General features: G+C 44.1%; 1 protein-coding gene across 2 annotated transcripts in view; it reads right to left on the bottom strand.

The window, feature by feature from the left end:
* Positions 1 to 18,224, bottom strand: part of cpeb1b (cytoplasmic polyadenylation element binding protein 1b) — an 81,807-nt gene extending 63,583 nt beyond the window's left edge. The window contains exons 1-2 of one of the 2 annotated variants that reach the window (XM_078200190.1): positions 18,029 to 18,224; positions 16,590 to 16,773 (exon numbers count right to left, since the gene is read on the bottom strand). In XM_078200190.1, the coding sequence (XP_078056316.1) occupies positions 16,590 to 16,665 (76 nt within the window). In that variant the 5' untranslated portion in view covers positions 16,666 to 16,773; positions 18,029 to 18,224. The remainder of the gene's footprint in view (positions 1 to 16,589; positions 16,774 to 18,028) is intronic. The other variant, XM_078200189.1, reaches the window with a different exon arrangement.
* Positions 18,225 to 18,856: the final 632 nt, after the last annotated feature.

The following is an 18,856-nucleotide window of genomic DNA, read 5'->3' as shown; positions in this document are numbered from 1 at the left end:
CTTCATCCTTTCAGAACTTGAAACATGTTCAGCCTCATCCAAGCTCCATCCTTTCAAACCTCTATAGCAACCAATGGCATAATGAGAGTTTTGGGGAATTAAATGAAAAACTCAACGAGTCGTCGAGGTTGCCAGACCACCCAACATTTACTAAAAAGGTCTTTGTGTGCAAAGCCATAAAAACAGCAACAGCCTTCATTTAGCTGGTGAACAACAGACAGCAAGTCTGGCTGGTTGTCCCGCCTTCATTAGAAACTTGAATTATTCATGTGGGTCTCCGAATCAAAGGTTTGGTTTTGAAGTTAGGTGTTGTGTAAATCTATCTGGAACACTGGTATGCCCCATTGAAGTTGCAAGGAACTGTCCTTTGCATGGGGTTTTAATTGGAGTTTTGCTCAAAACTGATCAGTTTGGAGAAGCCAGAAAGTTGTTCAGGAATTGTGAAGTGAAGCTCAGGCTTCAGCTACAAGGGTCCCAGACCTTCGAGCAAGTTGCAAAAAAAAAGTGGATAACCTTCAAAAACCTGAAAGTGGCCAAAGGCTTTCTGGGAAGGAAAAAGGTTTGGTTGAGAATTTTAATCAGATTATGCAAATGCACTCAAGACATTAGTTAGTACTGTAGGCTTTACTGATTCTGCTTAGCAAATTGGTTTTAGAACTGTAAAAACTTGTGGCTTCATTCTGTAATAATGGGGATTTTTAATTTCTTTGAACAGGAATGGACTCTATAGGGGTCAAAGCACTACCTTAGTAAACAATGACAACAGGCTTCTCCTCCTATGCTTAGCTGGTGTGCAAAATAATAGAGCTACAATTAACCCCTTTCCCCTTTCCGGCACGGTAGCACAGTGGTTAGCACTGCTGCTTCACAGCTCCAGGGTCCCGGGTTCGATTCCCAGCTTGGGTCACTGTCTGTGTGGAGTTTGCACATTCTCCTCGTGTCTGCGTGGGTTTCCTCCGGGTGCTCCGGTTTCCTCCCACAGTCCAAAGATGTGTGGGTTAGGTTGATTGGCCAGGTTAAAAATTGCCCCTTAGAGTCCTGGGATGCGTAGGTTGGAGGGATTAGCGGGTAAATATGTGGGGTGGGATTGTGGTCGGTGCAGACTCGATGGGCCGAATGGCCTCCTTCTGCACTGTAGGGTTTCTATGATTTCTATGATTTCTCCCACCCCCTCAATTAGCAAAATAGCAAACTGAAAACTGCACGAGGCACCAGTTATTTTCTCATCTTTAATTGGCAGGACATCAGCCACCATCAACTGTTCCCACTTCCTTGTCCCAGACCAGATCCAGAGACAAGATGTTGCATCTTAATGTCATTCACCAGTGCCAATTTTGTACAGATTCCAACCTTATTTTAAAATGGCGGCACGGTAGCACAGTGGTTAGCACTGCTGCTTCACAGCTCCAGGGTCCCGGGTTCGATTCCCGGCTCGGGTCACTGTCTGTGTGGAGTTTGCACATTCTCCTCGTGTCTGCGTGGGTTTCCTCCGAGTGCTCCGGTTTCCTCCCACAGTCCAAAGATGTGCGGGTTAGGTTGATTGGCCAGGTTAAAATTGCCCTGAGATTCATAGGTTAGCGGGATTAGTGGGTAAATATGTGGGGGTAGGGCCTGGGTGGGATGGTGGTCGGTGCAGACTCGATGGACCGAATGGCCTCCTTCTGCACTGTAGGGTTTCTATGATTCTATGATTCTATGAAAATAAAACAGTTAGTGGAATCCAGTTTGCAGCACATTCAACTAATCAGAAAATGTCAGCTGGATGGGTTGCCAAAGTTAGCAACATTCACCTTATTCAACAATGCTGGATTCAGAATGTCAAGTCGAAGGTTTGATGAACAAGGTCATCAGTCCTGAAGCGTTACTGTTTCATTCCACAGATGCTGACAGCATGTGGAATATTTCCAGCATCCGCAGTATTTTGCTTCTACTGGTTTTAGGAGAACAATGTTTTAATTCATGCACCTTGTAAGAAAAAGTGCCAATGTAATATAAAATTTGAAATCCAATCCCTTCCCCAGTTGTTTTTGGTATGTTCTGCAAATTCTCAACTGGGACTGTGAAGCTGTCCAATGGAATACTATCTGCACTTGAAAGGCAAAGCATACACAACCTATTTACAGGGTAAACAGAAGTCTCATGGCCACAAATAGGGTCATTTGTAGGTAGCCATAATCCCTTATGCACTTGGTCAAAGCTTTGACAAAACAGGAAACCCAAGGTGTCAAACTACAGGAGATGTGCACAGGATGCCCTAGTATGTGAACTTGACTGGCAGTGTCAGCCTTGGCCCAGTGGTAGAACCTCCCGAGTCAGAAGGTTGTAGCTTCAAACCACGAGACCAATAAAATCCAAGCTAACCAGTATTGGTGCTTTACTGTTGGAGGTTATGGCCTTTCAAAACGTTAAACCAAGGTCTCTCCAACTGGTCCAGGAGGAACCAAAACCTATGGTACTAGCTGAAGAGCATTTTCTTCAGCTAACATTTCTGGGTCAGTGAAGAGTGCAAATGTGACATGTTAAAAAGACAAGCCCCAAGAACAGTTTTTTTTTTAAACTTGTTCATGGAATGTGGGCATTGCTAGCTGGGCCAGCATTTGTTGTCCATCTCTAATTGCCCTTGAACTGAATGGCTTGCCAAGTCATTTCAGAGGGTAGTTAAGAGTCAGCCACAATGCTGTGTGTCTGGGGTCACATGTAGGCCAGACTGAGCAAGGACAGCAGGTTTCTTTCCCTAAAAGGTCATTAGTATTTATTATTTGGGAAAGACAGACAAAACAAAGCAGTGCAGCGGTTAAAAAGGAAATTTTTAAAAAGGAGAGAAAAATACTAGTTCCAACAAGGTGGAATCTGTATTGGTAAAGCCGAGAAACACCAAGAGGGATAGATGCACATCTTCCCAAACTGTAATGATGTCAAGAATGGCATTTAGGGAATTAGATATGCATGTGGTAAAGAAACATCTGTAATTATATAGACTGGGCAATCAAATTAGCCAATACTGCAAGGGAGGAATTCTTGGACCAATACATTGGGGAACCAACTCAAGAACAGGCCATCCTAGATTGGGTGTTCTCATGAGAAAGGAATAATTGACAATGTAGCTGTGCAAGATCCCTTGGGGATGAGCAGCCAAGGATTCGGAGAGGAGGACCCTGAAACTTAGGAGACTATGATGGTACGAGTCCCTTATGATGAATTGGATGTTAAAGGGATGATGGTGGACAGGCAATGGCAAATATTCAAGACTGTTTCCCATGTAAATTATAAGTGTAAGCTTACGGGAACTTAAAAACTGACAGAAAAGTTTAGAGGCAAGATTGGTGAGACAAGTGTGACAATAGATTTTGTGACAATAGTGTTTTTGAAGTAATGTATATGCAAAGCATGTTAGAAATCAGCTTTGATAGCTCACATGCTGAGAATGCAGGCTAATAATTGATCTTAGCTAATGGGGTGTTGTTTTAATCAGAGTTCTTGCATTTTGGATTTTCCCCTTGGGGTTTTGGTTGGGTTGATTGACAAGAGACTTATGGACTAGTGGGAGAACTAGGCTGAAGGGAAAAGCAAGCAGTTTCTGCTTTGTCCTGAAAGCAGCAAGAGGTGCTCTCTGTGGAGGCTGCTGTTGGAGTGTCAGAAAACAGATGTCCTTGTTGCTCTTTCCACAAGCGTTCAAAGGCTCTAGAACAAAGTAAAAATAGACAAGCCCATGCTGTTTGCCAACTGGTCTACATTGCTTAAAAATTGGAAACAGATTTTGATTGGATAGGTTGGCAGTTAAGAATTGTATCTCAATGTTTAAGTATTTCAATTGGTAAAAGTTAAGCTAATTAATTTATTAAAGCTTGCTAGTGTCAATAGAATCATACATAAAATTGCCCCCAAAATAGAAACATTGTTGGGGTCTGGTTGGACATCTTTGGGGTTTCGGATTTTAAATTTTAAAAATCAATTCCTAGTCAGTACTACCAACAGTCACAAGAATGATGGGGCCAGCACGGTGGCAGTGTTTAGCATTGAGACAGCAATGCCAGGCTGGGTTTGATTCCTGGCTTGGGTCACTCTGGAGTCTGCACGCCCTCCCTGTGGCTGTGCGGGTTTCCTCCAAGTGCTCCAGTTTCCTCACACACAAGACATGCTGGTTAGGTGCATTGGCCACACTAAATTCTCCCTCAGTGTACCCAAACAGGGACCAATGTGGCAACTAGGGGATTTTCAGAGTAACTCCATTGCAGTGTTAAAGTGTACTTGTGACAAACTTAAATATCACAGCTTGGTATGGCTCCTGCTCTGACCAAGACTGCAAGAAACTACAGAGGGTCGTGAACGAAGCCCAATCCATCACGCAAACCAGCCTCCCATCCATTGACTGTCTACATTTCCTGCTGCCTCAGAAAAACAGCCAGCCTAATCAAGAATCCTATGCACCCCAGATATACTCTTCCACCAGAAAAGATGGAAAAGTCTGAGATCACGTACCGACTGATTCAAAAAACAGCTTCTTCCCTGCTGTCAGACTTAAGTGAACCCATTAAGCGGACCTCTTCATCCAACCTGTAACTGCAACATTATATGCTGTACCCCATCCTTTTCCCCTATGTACTCCATGAACAGTATGTTTTGCCTGTATAATCATCATAGAAACCCTACAGTGCAGAAGGAGACCATTCAACCCATCGAGTCTGCACCGACCACAATCCCACCCAGGCCCTACCCCCACATATTATACCCGCTAATCCCTCTAACCTATGCATCTCAGGACTCTAAGGGGCAATTTTTAACCTGGCCAATCAACCTAACCCTCACATCTTTGGACTGTGGGAGGAAACCGGAGCACCCGGAGGAAACCCACACAGACACGAGGAGAATGTGCAAACTCCACACAGACAGTGACCCGAGCCGGGAATCGAACCCGGGACCCTGGAGCTGTGAAGCAGCAGTGCTAACCACTGTGCTACCGTGCCACCCATGCAAGAAAATACTTTTCACTGTATCCCAGTACACGTGACAATAAATCAAGTACACTCAGGAATGCCAACTAGTCAATCTAGCTGGTCATTGCATGCTGGAGCTCAGCTACCAGGTCAACGCAAACATCTACAATTTCTCTTTTCACATCCACTGCTTCTTCTTGGTAGTTCCAATTCAGGTGGAAGCTATAAAATAAATGGCAGAACCACCAGGAGCATAGACAGATCTGGGAGTACAGGTCCACACTGCCTTAAAAGTGGCAGCACAGGTGGTGAAGAAAGCCTATGGCATGCTTGCCTTCATCAGATGGGGCATCAAGAATAAATTGAAAGTTGTGTTCCAATCAGATTGACAACATATTCAAAAACAATTAGAGGGAGATATTTTGAACATTGATCAGACATAACAGACAGCACCTGTGAAGTTACAGGAACATTTGAATTTTGCAAAGAAAACAGGCCAGAAGAATAAATGCTCCAAAAATATGAATCTGAGCTTAAACTCGAGTCCTGCAAAGAACATTTACCAAGTGAAACAAAAAAGCGAATAAAAAATTACAAGGACTACCAACTTCAAAACATGCAGAAGCTTTTATTTGCTGGATCCTTGGTTAAGAACAGCTGACAATTAAAGGGTCTCCAATATGCTCAACAACTTGGCAAATAGCAAGCAGGAAATGTAACCCTAGCACTATTATTTCCTTCCTAAAGCTAAAGAAGGAATAGTATATCCTCATTCTGAAAGGTGACTGTAGTACAACGGATTGCTGGGGATCGGAGCAGTTGCAATAATAAACCCAATTTGAAGCATATTATACTTGTATGGCACCAACATACTTCATCTTTAAAACCCTGAAATTATGTAGCAAGTTTACACTAATCAGTGACAATAATTCTCACTAACCCAATTTTTGCTAGACATCAGTTGAAGTCACCAAATCAAACTGAAATCATCTCAAATAGTTGCTATAGTGAGTAGTTTTACTCTAGGACTGACATAGGTCCCAATGTCATTTTAAATACACACCTGAATATGCCAGTGACAGTAGTCAATATTAGAACATAGAACAGTACAGCACAGAACAGGCCCTTCGACCCACGATGTTGCCCTGAGCTTTATCTGAAACCAAGATCAAGCTATCCCACTCCCTATCATCCTGGTGTGCTCCATGTGCCTATTACCGTAATACAAAGAATACGGCACAGGAACAGGCCCTTCAGCCCACCAAGCCTACACCAATCATGTTCTACCTAGACCAACCACCTGTATCCCTCTAACCCTGCCTGTTCATGCGTCTATCCCGATAAGTCTTAAATGTCACTAACATATCTGCCTCAACCACCTCACTTGGCAGTAAAACCTTCCCCTGCAATCTCGACTGAACCTTTCTCCCCTTGCCTTGAAACATGTGCCCCCTTGTGATGGTCATCCCCGCCCTGGGAAAGCTTCCAACTGTTCACCTTATCTATGCCCCTCAATTTTATAAACTTCTATCAGGTTGCCCCTCAGCTTCTGTCTTTCTAGGGAGAACAAGCCCAATTTTCTGCACTCTCGTTTCCTTCTCTATGAACAGTAGGTTTGTCTGTATAGTGAAAAACATTGTTAATACATGTAACAATAAAATAAAATCCAAATCAATCTCTCCTCATAGCTAATACCCTCCAGACAAACCTTTTCTGCACTCTCTCCAAAGCTTCCACGTCCTTCTGGTAGTGAGATCAGAATTGGACTCAGTATTCCAAATGTGGCCTAACCAACATTTCATACAACTGCAACATAATTTGCCAACTTTTATACTCGATGCCCTGTCTGATGAAGGCAAGTGTGCCATATGCTTTCACCACCTGTGCTGCCACTTATTTTTTCGGGAACTACCAAAATGCATCACCTTGCATTTGTCTGGATTAAATTCCATCTGCCATTTCTCCACCCAATTTTCCAGCCTATACCCTGCTGTATTCTTTGACAATCTTCATCACTATCCGCAACTCCAACAATTTTAGCATCATCTGCAAAACTTGCTAATCAGACCAGTTATGTTTTCTTCCAAGTCATTTATATTTACAAACAGAGGTCCCAGCACAGATCCCTGCAGAACACCATGCGTTCAGTAAGAAGTCTCACAACACCAGGTTAAAGTCCAACAGGTTTATTTGGTAGCAAATACCATAAGCTTTTGGAGCACAGCTCCTTCGTCAGATGGAGTTTATGGTATTTGCTTATGGTATTTGGTATGGTATATGGTATAAAAGCTTATGGTATTTGCTACCAAATAAACCTGTTGGACTTTAACCTGGTGTTGTGAGACTTCTTACTGTGCTTACCCCAGTCCAACGCCGGCATCTCCACATCATGAACACCATGAGTTACAGACCTCCATTCAGAAAAACACCCTTCCACCACTACCCTCAGTCTATGGCCAAGTCAGTTCTGAATCCATCTAGCTAGTTCACCCTTGATCCTGTGTGATTACTATATCATTTCAGTATAACCAATGGAGCGGAAGAGGGTATATAGTCAATACCATAAACATTAGTCACTTGCATTCAAATACAGGTCACACCACCCATATGCCTGAACTGATCAACGAGAGGGGATGGTTTTGAATTCACCCAGACTTCCTGCTGGGTCTCCATTACATTTCTCCTGAAGTTGCAGCCTGTCTGAGAAGAGTCAATACACAATTTGCAAGCTCCATTGTGACAAAATCTCCCATTACCGGTTCAGGCTGACTCAGCAGGATGCAGCTTCCTAGACAGCACACATGCAGATATACGTTGGCAGGAAACAGCTCAATTCCCACCACTGCTGCTTTCCCCCACCCATCCTCACAAACCCAGAGCTCCCAGTTACGTCACAGAAGCTGTTTGACTAGAGACTAGTAGTAATACAGGCAAGTGGGAGTGGTGCACAGGTTCCCCCAACAGTAATCACACAGTAGGACATGATGGAAAGGAAGAAATGGGGGGGAGCTTGTTAGAAGCAGCAGTGGCTAGCACTGCTGCCTCACAGCAGCAGGGACCCAGGTTAGATTCTGGCTTTACATGGAGTTTGCACGTTCTCCCAATGTCTGTGCGGGTTTTCTCCCATAGTCCAAAGATGCGTAGGTGGATTGGCCATGCTAAATGCACAGGGTTACAGAAAAGCAGAGGACAGGGCCTGGCTAAAATGCTCTTTTGGAGAGTCAGTGCAGACTTGGGCTGAATGTTCTAGGTATGGCAATGATCATGGAGCTTTTCAAAAATAAAGGGGGGGTGTGCCAGGGGCCTGGGTTCAATTCCCAGTTTGGGTCACTGTGTGGAGTTTGCACGTTCTCTCCGTGAGCTCTGGTTTCTCCTCATTCTGAAAGACGTGGTTAGGGTGCATTGACCCAAACAGGCACTGGAGTGTGGCGACTAGGGGAATGTCACAGTAACTTCATTGCAGTGTTAATGTAAGCCTTACTTGTGACTAATAAACAAACTTTAAAAAGATCAGATGGGCAAGGCAGCCTAGCTGAGGAACTTATAGAATGTTTTAGAACAGCACATTCTAGTACCAAAGAGCAGGCTCTATATTAGACAACAAGATAGGATGACTTCGTTGAAGGCACCTTTTAGGTAACAGCAATCATAATTGGACTGAGTTTCATATTTTCCATTCGAAGGAGACACAAGTGGGTCTAGAACTAGAAGGGGAAATAAAGGCATGAAGTACAGCTAGCTAAAGTGAACCAGCAAAATAGGCTAAAGGATACATCTACCTTCACTCAGGAGGATGTAGATACAGAATTCAGGAAGAGGACAGCAAGGTTCTTGAACAGTTTGACACGTGGAAGCTCGATTTATTGTTGTACATGTATATTAGTATACAGTGGAAAGTATTGTTTCTTGCACACTATACAGACAAAGTATACCGTACGTAGAGGAGGAGAGTGCAGAATGTAGCGTTAGTCATAGCTCGGGTGTAGGCAAGATCAACTTTGAGGTAGGTCCATTCAAGAGTCTGATGGCAGCAGGGAAGCAGCTGGTCGGGTTAGTTGGTACATGACCTCAGACTTTTGTATCTTTTTGTGGCTATGACTCATCTTTTATTCCCTCACCCCACAATATAAATATTGTCCATTTTATATGCTCTTAGCTCTGACAAAGGTTCATCTGGACTCAAAATGTCAGCTCTTTTGCCCCCCTTACAGATGCTGCCAGACCTGCTGAGATATTCCAGCATTTTCTCTTTTGGTAAATGGATCAGAGGTTGGTTTGCATGATGGACTGGGCTTTGTTTATGACCCTTCTTCTGGTCTTGGACAGAGCAGGAGTCATACCAAGCTGCGATACAAAATCAAAAGGATACTTTTTATGGTGCCTTTTGTAAAAGTTGGAGAGTCATATCAGATGTGCCAAATTTCCTTAGCCTCCTGAGAAAGTAGAGGTGTCAGTGGGCTTGAACTGTAGCGTCAGCGTGGAATGACCAGGACAGGTTGTTGGCGATCTGGACACCTAGAAACTTGAAATGAAATGGTACTGGAGATTTTGGCAGGCTTATAAAGTAGACAAATACCCTGGTCCAGTTGAGTTGTACCCAAGGCTGCTGTGGGTGGCAAGGGAGGAAATTGCAGGGGCTCTGAAAAAAATTAATTCTTCTGGCCACAGGGGTGATTCCATTTTAAGGGCGGGAGGTAGAGATAAACCAGGGAATTACAGACCAGCAAGTCTCAGTGGTAAGGAAACTATTGGAGAAAATTAATCTCCACGTGAAGAAGCAAGGTTTCATCAGGGATAGTCAGCATGGAAAGGTCATGCCTAACAAATCGGATTTAATTGTGAGGTGGTGACTGGGTACGTGGATGAAGGTAGTAGGCAGCACTGAAGCACAGTACTGCTGCCTCAGCACCAGGGACCTGGATTCAATTCTGGCCTTAGAGGGTACAAGGATAAAGCTCTTCCAGTCACTGCATAGTTGATGGGCCAAATTTGGCACTGTAGGAATTCTATGGTTATAGTGCAGTTGCTATGGATTTCAAAACACCCATGACAAGTTTTACATGGGAAACAAAGGTAATAGCGCATAGGATCCAGGGTAACTGGTGATAGAAGACAGTGAGAGACTGGTATCCACAGGGATCAGTGCTAGGTCCCATATGTATAGCATGCGTGGTGAAGAGGTGGTCTTAGGTTGCTGGAATTGGTCAGATGGAATTTAACCCCAAAAGGTCTGAGGTTATGCACTTGAAAGGTAACAGGACAAGGGAGGACTCAATGGCAGGACACTAGGAAGCTCAGGCAGCAGGACACATTAATAGGATAGTTAAGGCATATAGGACACTTGCCTTTATCAGTCAAGGCATAGAGTTGGAGCTGTACAAAATTAGGCCACAGCTGAGTACTGTGTGCACTTCTGGTTACTGTAGAGAATGATGTGATTGCACGAGAGAGGACACAGGAGATTCACAAGGGCATTGCCAGGGACAGAGCATTTGAGCTAGAAGGAGACTGGATAGGCTTGGGTTGTTTTCTTTAGAGCAGAGAAGGCAGAGAGGAAGCCGATTGAGGGGTATGGACAGGATGGATAGGAAACAGCTGTTCCCTTTTGAAAGGTCAATAACAAGGGGGCATAATTTTCAAAGGCGAGGGGCAGGAGGTTTAGAGGGGATGGAGGACAATGTTTTCATCCAGAGGGTGGTGGGAGTCTGGAATGTTAGAGGCAGGAACCCAAAAGTACTTGGATGAGCATTTGAAATGTCATAACATTCAAGGCTGTGTGCCATGTATGGCAAATGAGATTAGCATAGATTGTGTAGTTTTGTTAGTGCAGACTTGACGGGTTGAAGGGCCTCTTCTTTACTACATGACTCATGATAGGTCTATAGAGATAGAGAGGCAGACATTGGAATGGATCTTTTGGAATACAAATTCCGACAAGAAAAATTCCAAGGGGCTCTCACCATCTTATCTAGAATAGTTAACTATAGCATTAAACTTAAAGAAAATTGTGCCAAGATGGATGGCTTGGACAGAATATAAAAACAGCAGAGAACAACTAGAACATAAATGAGGGAATGAGAGAAAGTAAAAAAATAGCCATTTTTAAAAGTGAGCACTGATCCTGTAGAAAGCAAGACTGGAGAATTAAAAGGAAAGATGGCAGGTAAACAATGTTTACTTTACATCAGCCTTCAGAGGATAGAAGTAGCATCCAAGAAAGCTCTAAATCAGCAAAGAACTCTCCACTGGTTGCAATCATACCTGGCTCAAAGATGTGCTGGTTGGAGGTCATTTAGTTCCAGGAATTCCTCAAGGTAATGGCCTAGGCCCAACCACCTTCAGCTGCTTCATCATGACCTTCCTTTCCATCAAGGTCAGACTCCTCGGATACTGAAGCAGGCCAAATGCAGCAAGACCTAGACAATACACAGGCCTTGGCCGACAGGTGGCAAGTAATATTCACAACACAATGAGCATCTCCAAAAAGAGAGAATCTAACTATCACCCCTCACTAATGAGCATCATTGGAACAAAACTGAATTAGCCACTTAAACAGGTACAAGAGCAGTCTCTCCCTTCCTATGAACGGTATGCTGGTCTGTATTGCATACCAGACCATGAAAGAAACAATACTTTTCACTATATACTAACACATGTGACAGTAATAATTCCAATCAAAAAAGGTCTGAGGTTAGGAATCCTGTGGCAAGTAACACCTCCCAAAAGCATGTTCACCATCTACATGGCACAAGTCAGGAGTGCAACGGAATATTCTCCCTTTGCCTGGATGATTGCAGCTCAACACCATCCTGGACAAAGCAGCCCAGTTGATTCACGCCCTCCACCACCAATGGACACAGTGGCAGCAGTACGTACCATCTATAAGATGCACTGCCGGAACTCAGCAAGGGTCCTTTCTAGGCAGCACCTTACACATCTAAAAGGACAAGGGCAGCAGACACATGGGAACACCACCACCACCTGCAAGTTCCCCTCCCAAGCTACACCACCCTGTCTTGGAAATTTAATGTTCCTTCACCCAGTCAAAATTCTGGAACTATTCTCCCCACTGTACCTACAACACACGGACTGCTCACCACCTTCAACGGCAGGACAAATGCTGGCCTAGCCAGTGATAAATCTTTTTTCCTTTGGGATGTGGTTAAGACAGAGCTTGATAAGTAAAGGGGTAAAAGATAATCAGGGGAGCTGGAAATGTTGAGTTGAGCCAGGATCTATTTGTTGAATGGCGGAGCAGTCTTGAAGTGCCAAGTCCAAATTTGAATCTCCATTATGTAGTTTCCATCCATTTAGGTTTGTGTAGACAACGACAAACTAGTTTGCTTTCCATGCACTAGCCAAAAGGGATACCAACTGCTGATATATCAGCTACAGGAAGGATGAAAAGCACGTGAAAAGATTTTACCCGTTGGTAATTTCAGTTAACTTTGCCCAAATTCCTTACACAGCCTCCACACAAGATCAATTTATCCAAGCGAGTTATTGGATGACAAAATGGCTAGGTCTAGAAGCTTACAGCTGTATTTGCATTTCTTCAATCAAGCCCAGAATGACAGTTTTCCATTCCAAGTAATCTTTCAATGTCAAATTCAATGCCCTAGAATATTTTGCATCTTAAAAAATAATCCCATATTTAGGATTGGCAGCTGATAGTGTTAGAGCATTTACAAACCAAACCCATTGTTGTAAAATGTCAGTAGCAGCTTTATGATTCCAAGAATACAAATCAAATAACCTTCTGCACTGTAGGGATTCTATATTTGCCTCAAGTCCACCTATTGTCATTCAGCTACTGTTCATGGCGAAACCTGTGCAACATCCAGTAACTAAGCCATAGAGCCAGAGCCATGCCCTTCAGCCCAACTTGTCCATGCCGCCTTTTTTTTTTAAAACTCCCAAGCTAATCCCAATTGCCCACAGTTGGCCCATATCCCTCTATACCCATCTTACCCATGTAACTGTCTAAATGCTTTTTAAGAGACAAAATTGTACCCATCTCTACTACAACCTCTGGCAGCTTGTTCCAGACACTCACCACCGTCTGAACAAATTGCCATCTGGACACTTTTGTATCTCTCCCCTCTCACCTTAAACCTATGCCCTCTAGTTTTAGACTCCCCTATCTTTGGGAAAAGATGTTGACTATCTAGCTGATCTGTGCCCCTCATTATTTTATAGACCTCTACAAGATCACCCCTCAGCCTCCTATGTTCCAGAGAAAAAAGTCCTAGTCTATCCAGCCTCTCCTTATAACTCAATCAATCAGTCAGTCCCGGTAGCATCCTAGTAAATCTTTTCTGCACTCTTTCTAGTTTAATATCTTTTCTATAATAGGGTGACCAGAATTGCACACAGTATGCCAAGTGTGGCCTTACCAATGTCTTGTACAACTTCAACAAGATGTCCCAACTCCTGTATTCAATGTTCTGACCGATGAAACCAAGCATGCTGAATGCCTTCTTCACCACTCTGTCCACCTGTGACTCCACTTTCAAAGGAGCTAGGAACATGTACCCCTAGATCTCTTTGTTCTGCAACTCCCCAACACCCTACCATTAACTGAGTAAGTCATGCCCTGGTTCAATCTACCAAAATGCATCACCTCACGTTTGTGTAAATTAAACACCATCTGCCATTCGTCAGCCCACTGGCCCAATTGATCAAGATCCCGTTGCAATTGGAGATAACTTTCTTCACTGTCCACTATGCCGCCAACCTTAGTGTCATCTGCAAACTTACTAACCATGCCTCCTATTTTCTCATCCAAAAATTAATACAAAATGACAAACAGATTAAGTGATCAACCAATAGAGAAGTTCTGCTCCAGAGATAGGCAATTGCCACCAGGTTGTACTCCCATGCAAGTGTTTTTTTTAATAATGGCCTTTTTTGAAACCTTTGATTTCATTTAATACACAAATACTGATTGACATTTGTAATTCAGTTTTGTTTGAAAAGCATCAGCACCTCTTCAGAAGGCTAGCTGACAGCACTAGCAACAAAATGTGCATGTGCAAACCGGTTTGTTTTGGGTCATGTTTTCACATGAACTGTGCCAATAACGTGAGGACTATTTTACAAGCTACTGGTCCAGTGATTAAGTTAGAAATTTATATTAATATTTTGCTCAATAAAAAACACCACTTATACCAGGAGCGATATTGGGAGCTTATAGATATGTTTGAGCAGCCAGATAAACAGGAAAGCAACAGCAGGTTATGCTGATAAGGAGGGGTGGGAGGAAGAAGGCGGCTCAAGCACAAACACTAGCATTGATCAGTTGGGTCAAGAGGCCCATTTGCCTGTTTATGGTTCTATACATTTCAACTTGCAAAACAAGGATCAGTCTTCAAACAAGACATATCAGCTCATTACCAATAATACTCTCAATGCAAAATGTTTTGCCAATTTCTGATCTTAAGTGTAGTTAAATCCAGAACTGACTGATGAGACACTTCACATTTCAGCAGACAGCAACAACCCTCACCCGCATAAAAACATCTAACAAAAATATTTTGAGACGGTAATCATCGATTACAAGAGGACTTAAAATGTCTCCTTTAACTCATTAGGAATTCCAGAAGCACCCCAGTTTGACAGTCTGTGGGGTCTGGTCAAATGGGGTGAAACAAACAGAAACCAAATTAAATCAAGTGGATTTTCACACAGCAGCTCAAAGGGCAGTTACTTTCAGAGACAAAGTGAGAGAAAAACAACAAAACTACACAGCGGTGGAGGAACATCACAGCAGTGGAGAAGTGGGATCCTCAAGTGTTTGTTTGCTGTTCAAAACAAGGAATACAACATAGGGAGAATCACCAAGATGGGCCTTGCTGGTGGAAGCTGGATCTGAAGACTTCGGAAGGAAGTTCGGACCTAGTGTTGCAGGGAGATGCAAGCCTGCCGGAGAGCCATTGTGTAACATGTCCCATTAGTGTAGGTTAGATGGGCTTTAGATTGATTTCACAGGTTGGTGCAACATTGAGGGCTGAGGGGCCTGTACTGCGCTGTAATGTTCTATGTGTAACATGTCACACATCTGCCAGAAGTGCTGGACAGCAAAGTGAGTTGCAGGACACAATTGTGAAAGTACTTTTTATAAATGCAATGCATTATTATTATTATTAATGGCCAATCTCAATTTTAGTTTGTAGCAGCAAAAAAATCTTTATTTGCGTTTAGCCAGTTGAGAATTTGTTTTTTTTTAAAAAAACAAACAGTTGCTACAGGGATAACAAAACTCCACCAGGACTAATTTTGTCAGACCACAGATAATACTTCGTGGAAAAATATTTTATTCCAACAAACTTCCATTTGTGCTCGAAAAGCCTTTCTCCCGATCTTTTACCATTGTCCTGATCATACCATAGTTAAATAATTTTGAATCTGCTGGTTTAGCTGTTGCAGGAACACGTGTATTAGCACAAGTAACAATTCATTGTCTTTCCATGAACAATGCCACAGGAGATAAGCTTCACTGAGAAAATTCTGAAGCTACAGATTAATGTCTGAAGCTGGATAAACGCTGAACTCAGATAAGCACAGATGCTCCTCCTCTGGCATACAGTGTGCTGTGGCTTAGTCAAAGACATTTTCTTCACCTTTGAAATTGAGCCATAGACAGATCAGACATGCAAGCTTTGTACATATTTGCCAGATCTCCCACTTTGCAATGCAGTTTCATCAATAAATAAGACACCATTACTCTGAATGTCCCAGTGTGGGTAACTAATATCCGATCAGTATGGAGGAGGGTTTTAAAAGTCCATAGGGGTCATGTTGAAGCCCCATGATAAACATCAAATTAAATTACTATCAATATAGTCAAATATCCAGGAGTTCTCAATGCATTGCCCAATCACCGCCACTAGATATTTCCCCATTTCTGGAACCTTGCTATGAACAAACTAGACACCAATTTTGCTTATGCAGCCTCAACCACAGGTCAAAAGTAGTTCAACGGATGCAAAAAAGCACATAATGTGTCAGCGCAAACACGAAGAGCCAGAGGCCAATTTAAATGAGTGGCAAAGAATTGGAACAAAATGTCAACTGTGATAAAATATTAAGATCAAAATTATTAACAGCTTGACAATCAATAGCATGTTATTCCAGTCCATTACAGGTGGACAAATGTCAAGGACAGAATAGCTGTTTCTCCCTTCCCCCACCCTTCCAATATCCAAAAAGGATTTCTTACTGCACTAGAAAATCTACGCCAGATCCTGTAGTAGCAGCATCTCAGCTACACAATAATCATCCTCAAATCCCTCCCCACCTCAGTAACCTCCTCACTCCTCCAACGCAGCCGCAATTTAAAAACCACCCCCACTGGTAGCTGTTACCTTAAGTTACAAGGATACCAATCAGAGATTCTCTCCTGCCGTGCCAACTTAAACCTACCCTCTGACTAAACTTTTGGTCATCTATTTTATAATCACCTCAATGTGGCTCAGTGTCAAACTTTGCATGTCTACTTGCATGAAGCTCCTAGGGATGCCCTACTACATCAAAGGCAAGTTGTTAGAACACCTAGATTGAAAGCATCCAAATAACAACCACCATTTTCATCACTTCAGAGCCTCATGCTTACTATCGAACCAAAGAATTTCTACCATAAATCTATCCCATTACCTCCCACATTCTCCCTTCGGCCCTTGGTGATGGGAGTAGTGCAGACTCCTGTGAAATCCAGAGAGTTGTCTAACATTGCGTTTATTCTGCGAAAGATGTCAGCATTACTGCAGGTAGACAAGGCTGGCGTTTCCGTAGAACGGGGCACATTCCAGCAGTCCTGCCCACGGCCACCCTCGTCGCTCTGAAAAAAAAAGAGGTGTTTTGTGAAAAAACAGTGGCAAAATTCCATTCCAAGAACGGAAAGCTCGATCACTTCAAAAGCAAAAATCTAAGACAAATAAAAATTGAAAACAGGAATCCAACCATGTTAAATGAAGTCAGAGAATCTATATTTAAGACGCAAGTGGAACTGATTCGCTTCAGATCAGCCATGATCTTGTTGAATGGCGGGGCAGGCTCGAAGGGCCAGGATGGCCTACTCCTGCTCCTATTTCTTATGTTCTTAACCTGGTGTCTATTTAGAGTATCGATTGATACGTGGAAGAGGAAAGGCATCAAGAGAATTTCTCACTAGGTATTGTGTACCAATTTCTAATCCCACTGGTCATCTCATTGCTAAAGTCCACTGAAATGAAAATTCCTTTGACAGATCCTTCCTAACCCACAACCTTTACCGGTTAGGTCAAAAGACACAGCATCCAGAAGCATGGAAAATGACTGGCACTGGTCCTGGTCCAAAGTGCTGAAATATCCCATGACAAAATAGATTTTTTTCAAAAAGAAGTTAATGGTGTTAGCATCCTACATTGCCAAAAGGAGGCCATTCAGCCCCATCAAGATGCACCAACTCTCCAAAAAGAGTCTTACATACAATCACATACCACCACCACCCCCCACCTTATCCCAATAACCCCAGGCATTTACCATGGCCAATCTACCTAACCTATACATTGAACAGCATAGCATGGCCAATCCACCTTAACCCACACATCTTTGGACTGTGGGAAGGAAACCCACGCAGACACGGGGAGAACGTGCAAACTCCACACAGACAGTGACCAAGGCCGGAATCGAACCCAGGTCCCAGATGCTGAGAGGCAGCTGTAGCCCAGCGCCAAGAGTTTTGGGGGGTGGGGGGGGCAGGGGGAAAGAAGAGGTGGACGGGGGAGCTGAAGCTCCCAGGAGTTTTTTCTTTTGGGGGGGGGGGGGGGGGGGGGGTGGAATTCCAGGACTCAATACAAGGGATGCGCATGCGCACTCTTGCCATCCGAGAGCCCGGCACTGGTCGGCGCGCGTGCGCACTGTCACCGGCACTCCTGTGGGGGAGGGGGGGACAATCGGGTCTCCTCCCCCCAGAGCAACCCGAGGGCCTCGACATCTTCCCGCCCCCCAACCCCGGGCCGTTAATCCTCACGCCAAGACATTGTCCCCCCTCAAAACACCTTGCTTTCCCCCCAAACCCTACCCCTCACTCTGCGCCTGTTCATTTTCGTTACCGTTATTGACGAGGGCTATTTTCCGAGGGGGGGGGGCAAGAGGGGTTTGGTTTCCCCTTCACACTGCCGGTGACAAACCCCGCTCTCTTCTTCTCCCCCCCACACACACACCCTGACACCCTCACCGTCCGCCGCCCAACTCCCGACTGAGGCGAGCCGCAAGCCGCCGGCCAACCCCCCCACGCGCCGCCTCCCAGCCGATTGGCCGGGCCCGCCGTCAATCAGCAGGGGCCTAACCAATCAGGGGGCGGCCTGGGACACATCCCGCCCCCTCCGCCGCTCCCATTGACTGGAGAGGGGGAGAAGGCATTAGGTGCCCAGGGCACAAAAGGCATTATTAAAATACCCCATGCCTTTCCACTTTTGTAACGTACAGTTAAGCAAAAGATCGGGTTGGACAGAGATCATACGGTGCGTCATCTCGAAAGATGTAATTATCTCCCCCCCTTCTATTCCTGTTAAACCCCCCCCCCCCTCAAGCGGTTTTGGGCCGGCCCGCTGGAGGGACTGGTAAACAAACGCACATGTGCGGCTGCACGCGGCGCCCCGCCCCCCGCTCCACGTGCAGTCCCGGGGACAACACAGCCAGAATGATGCACCCTGCAGCTGAATAGTCTCCTGCTTTCACAATGGCCTTTTAAAAAGATCCTGGCCTTCAGGACGGTGCAATAACGTGTCTTTCCATTGCATTCACACCTATGCAAGGGGAGCGAACAAAAAATGTCACAAGCAATTCTTCAACTATTTGCAGAAAACATTTGCAGTTAAAAATATACCTTCAATGCGAATTGCAAAGTCAGATGATTTTTGCAAGTTTAAAAAAAATGC

The sequence above is a fragment of the Mustelus asterias genome, chromosome 29, assembly GCF_964213995.1.
Source record: "Mustelus asterias chromosome 29, sMusAst1.hap1.1, whole genome shotgun sequence".
NCBI lineage: Eukaryota > Metazoa > Chordata > Chondrichthyes > Carcharhiniformes > Triakidae > Mustelus > Mustelus asterias.
The sequence above is the reverse complement of the archived record's forward strand: the minus strand, read 5'-3'. Positions and strand labels throughout refer to the sequence as shown.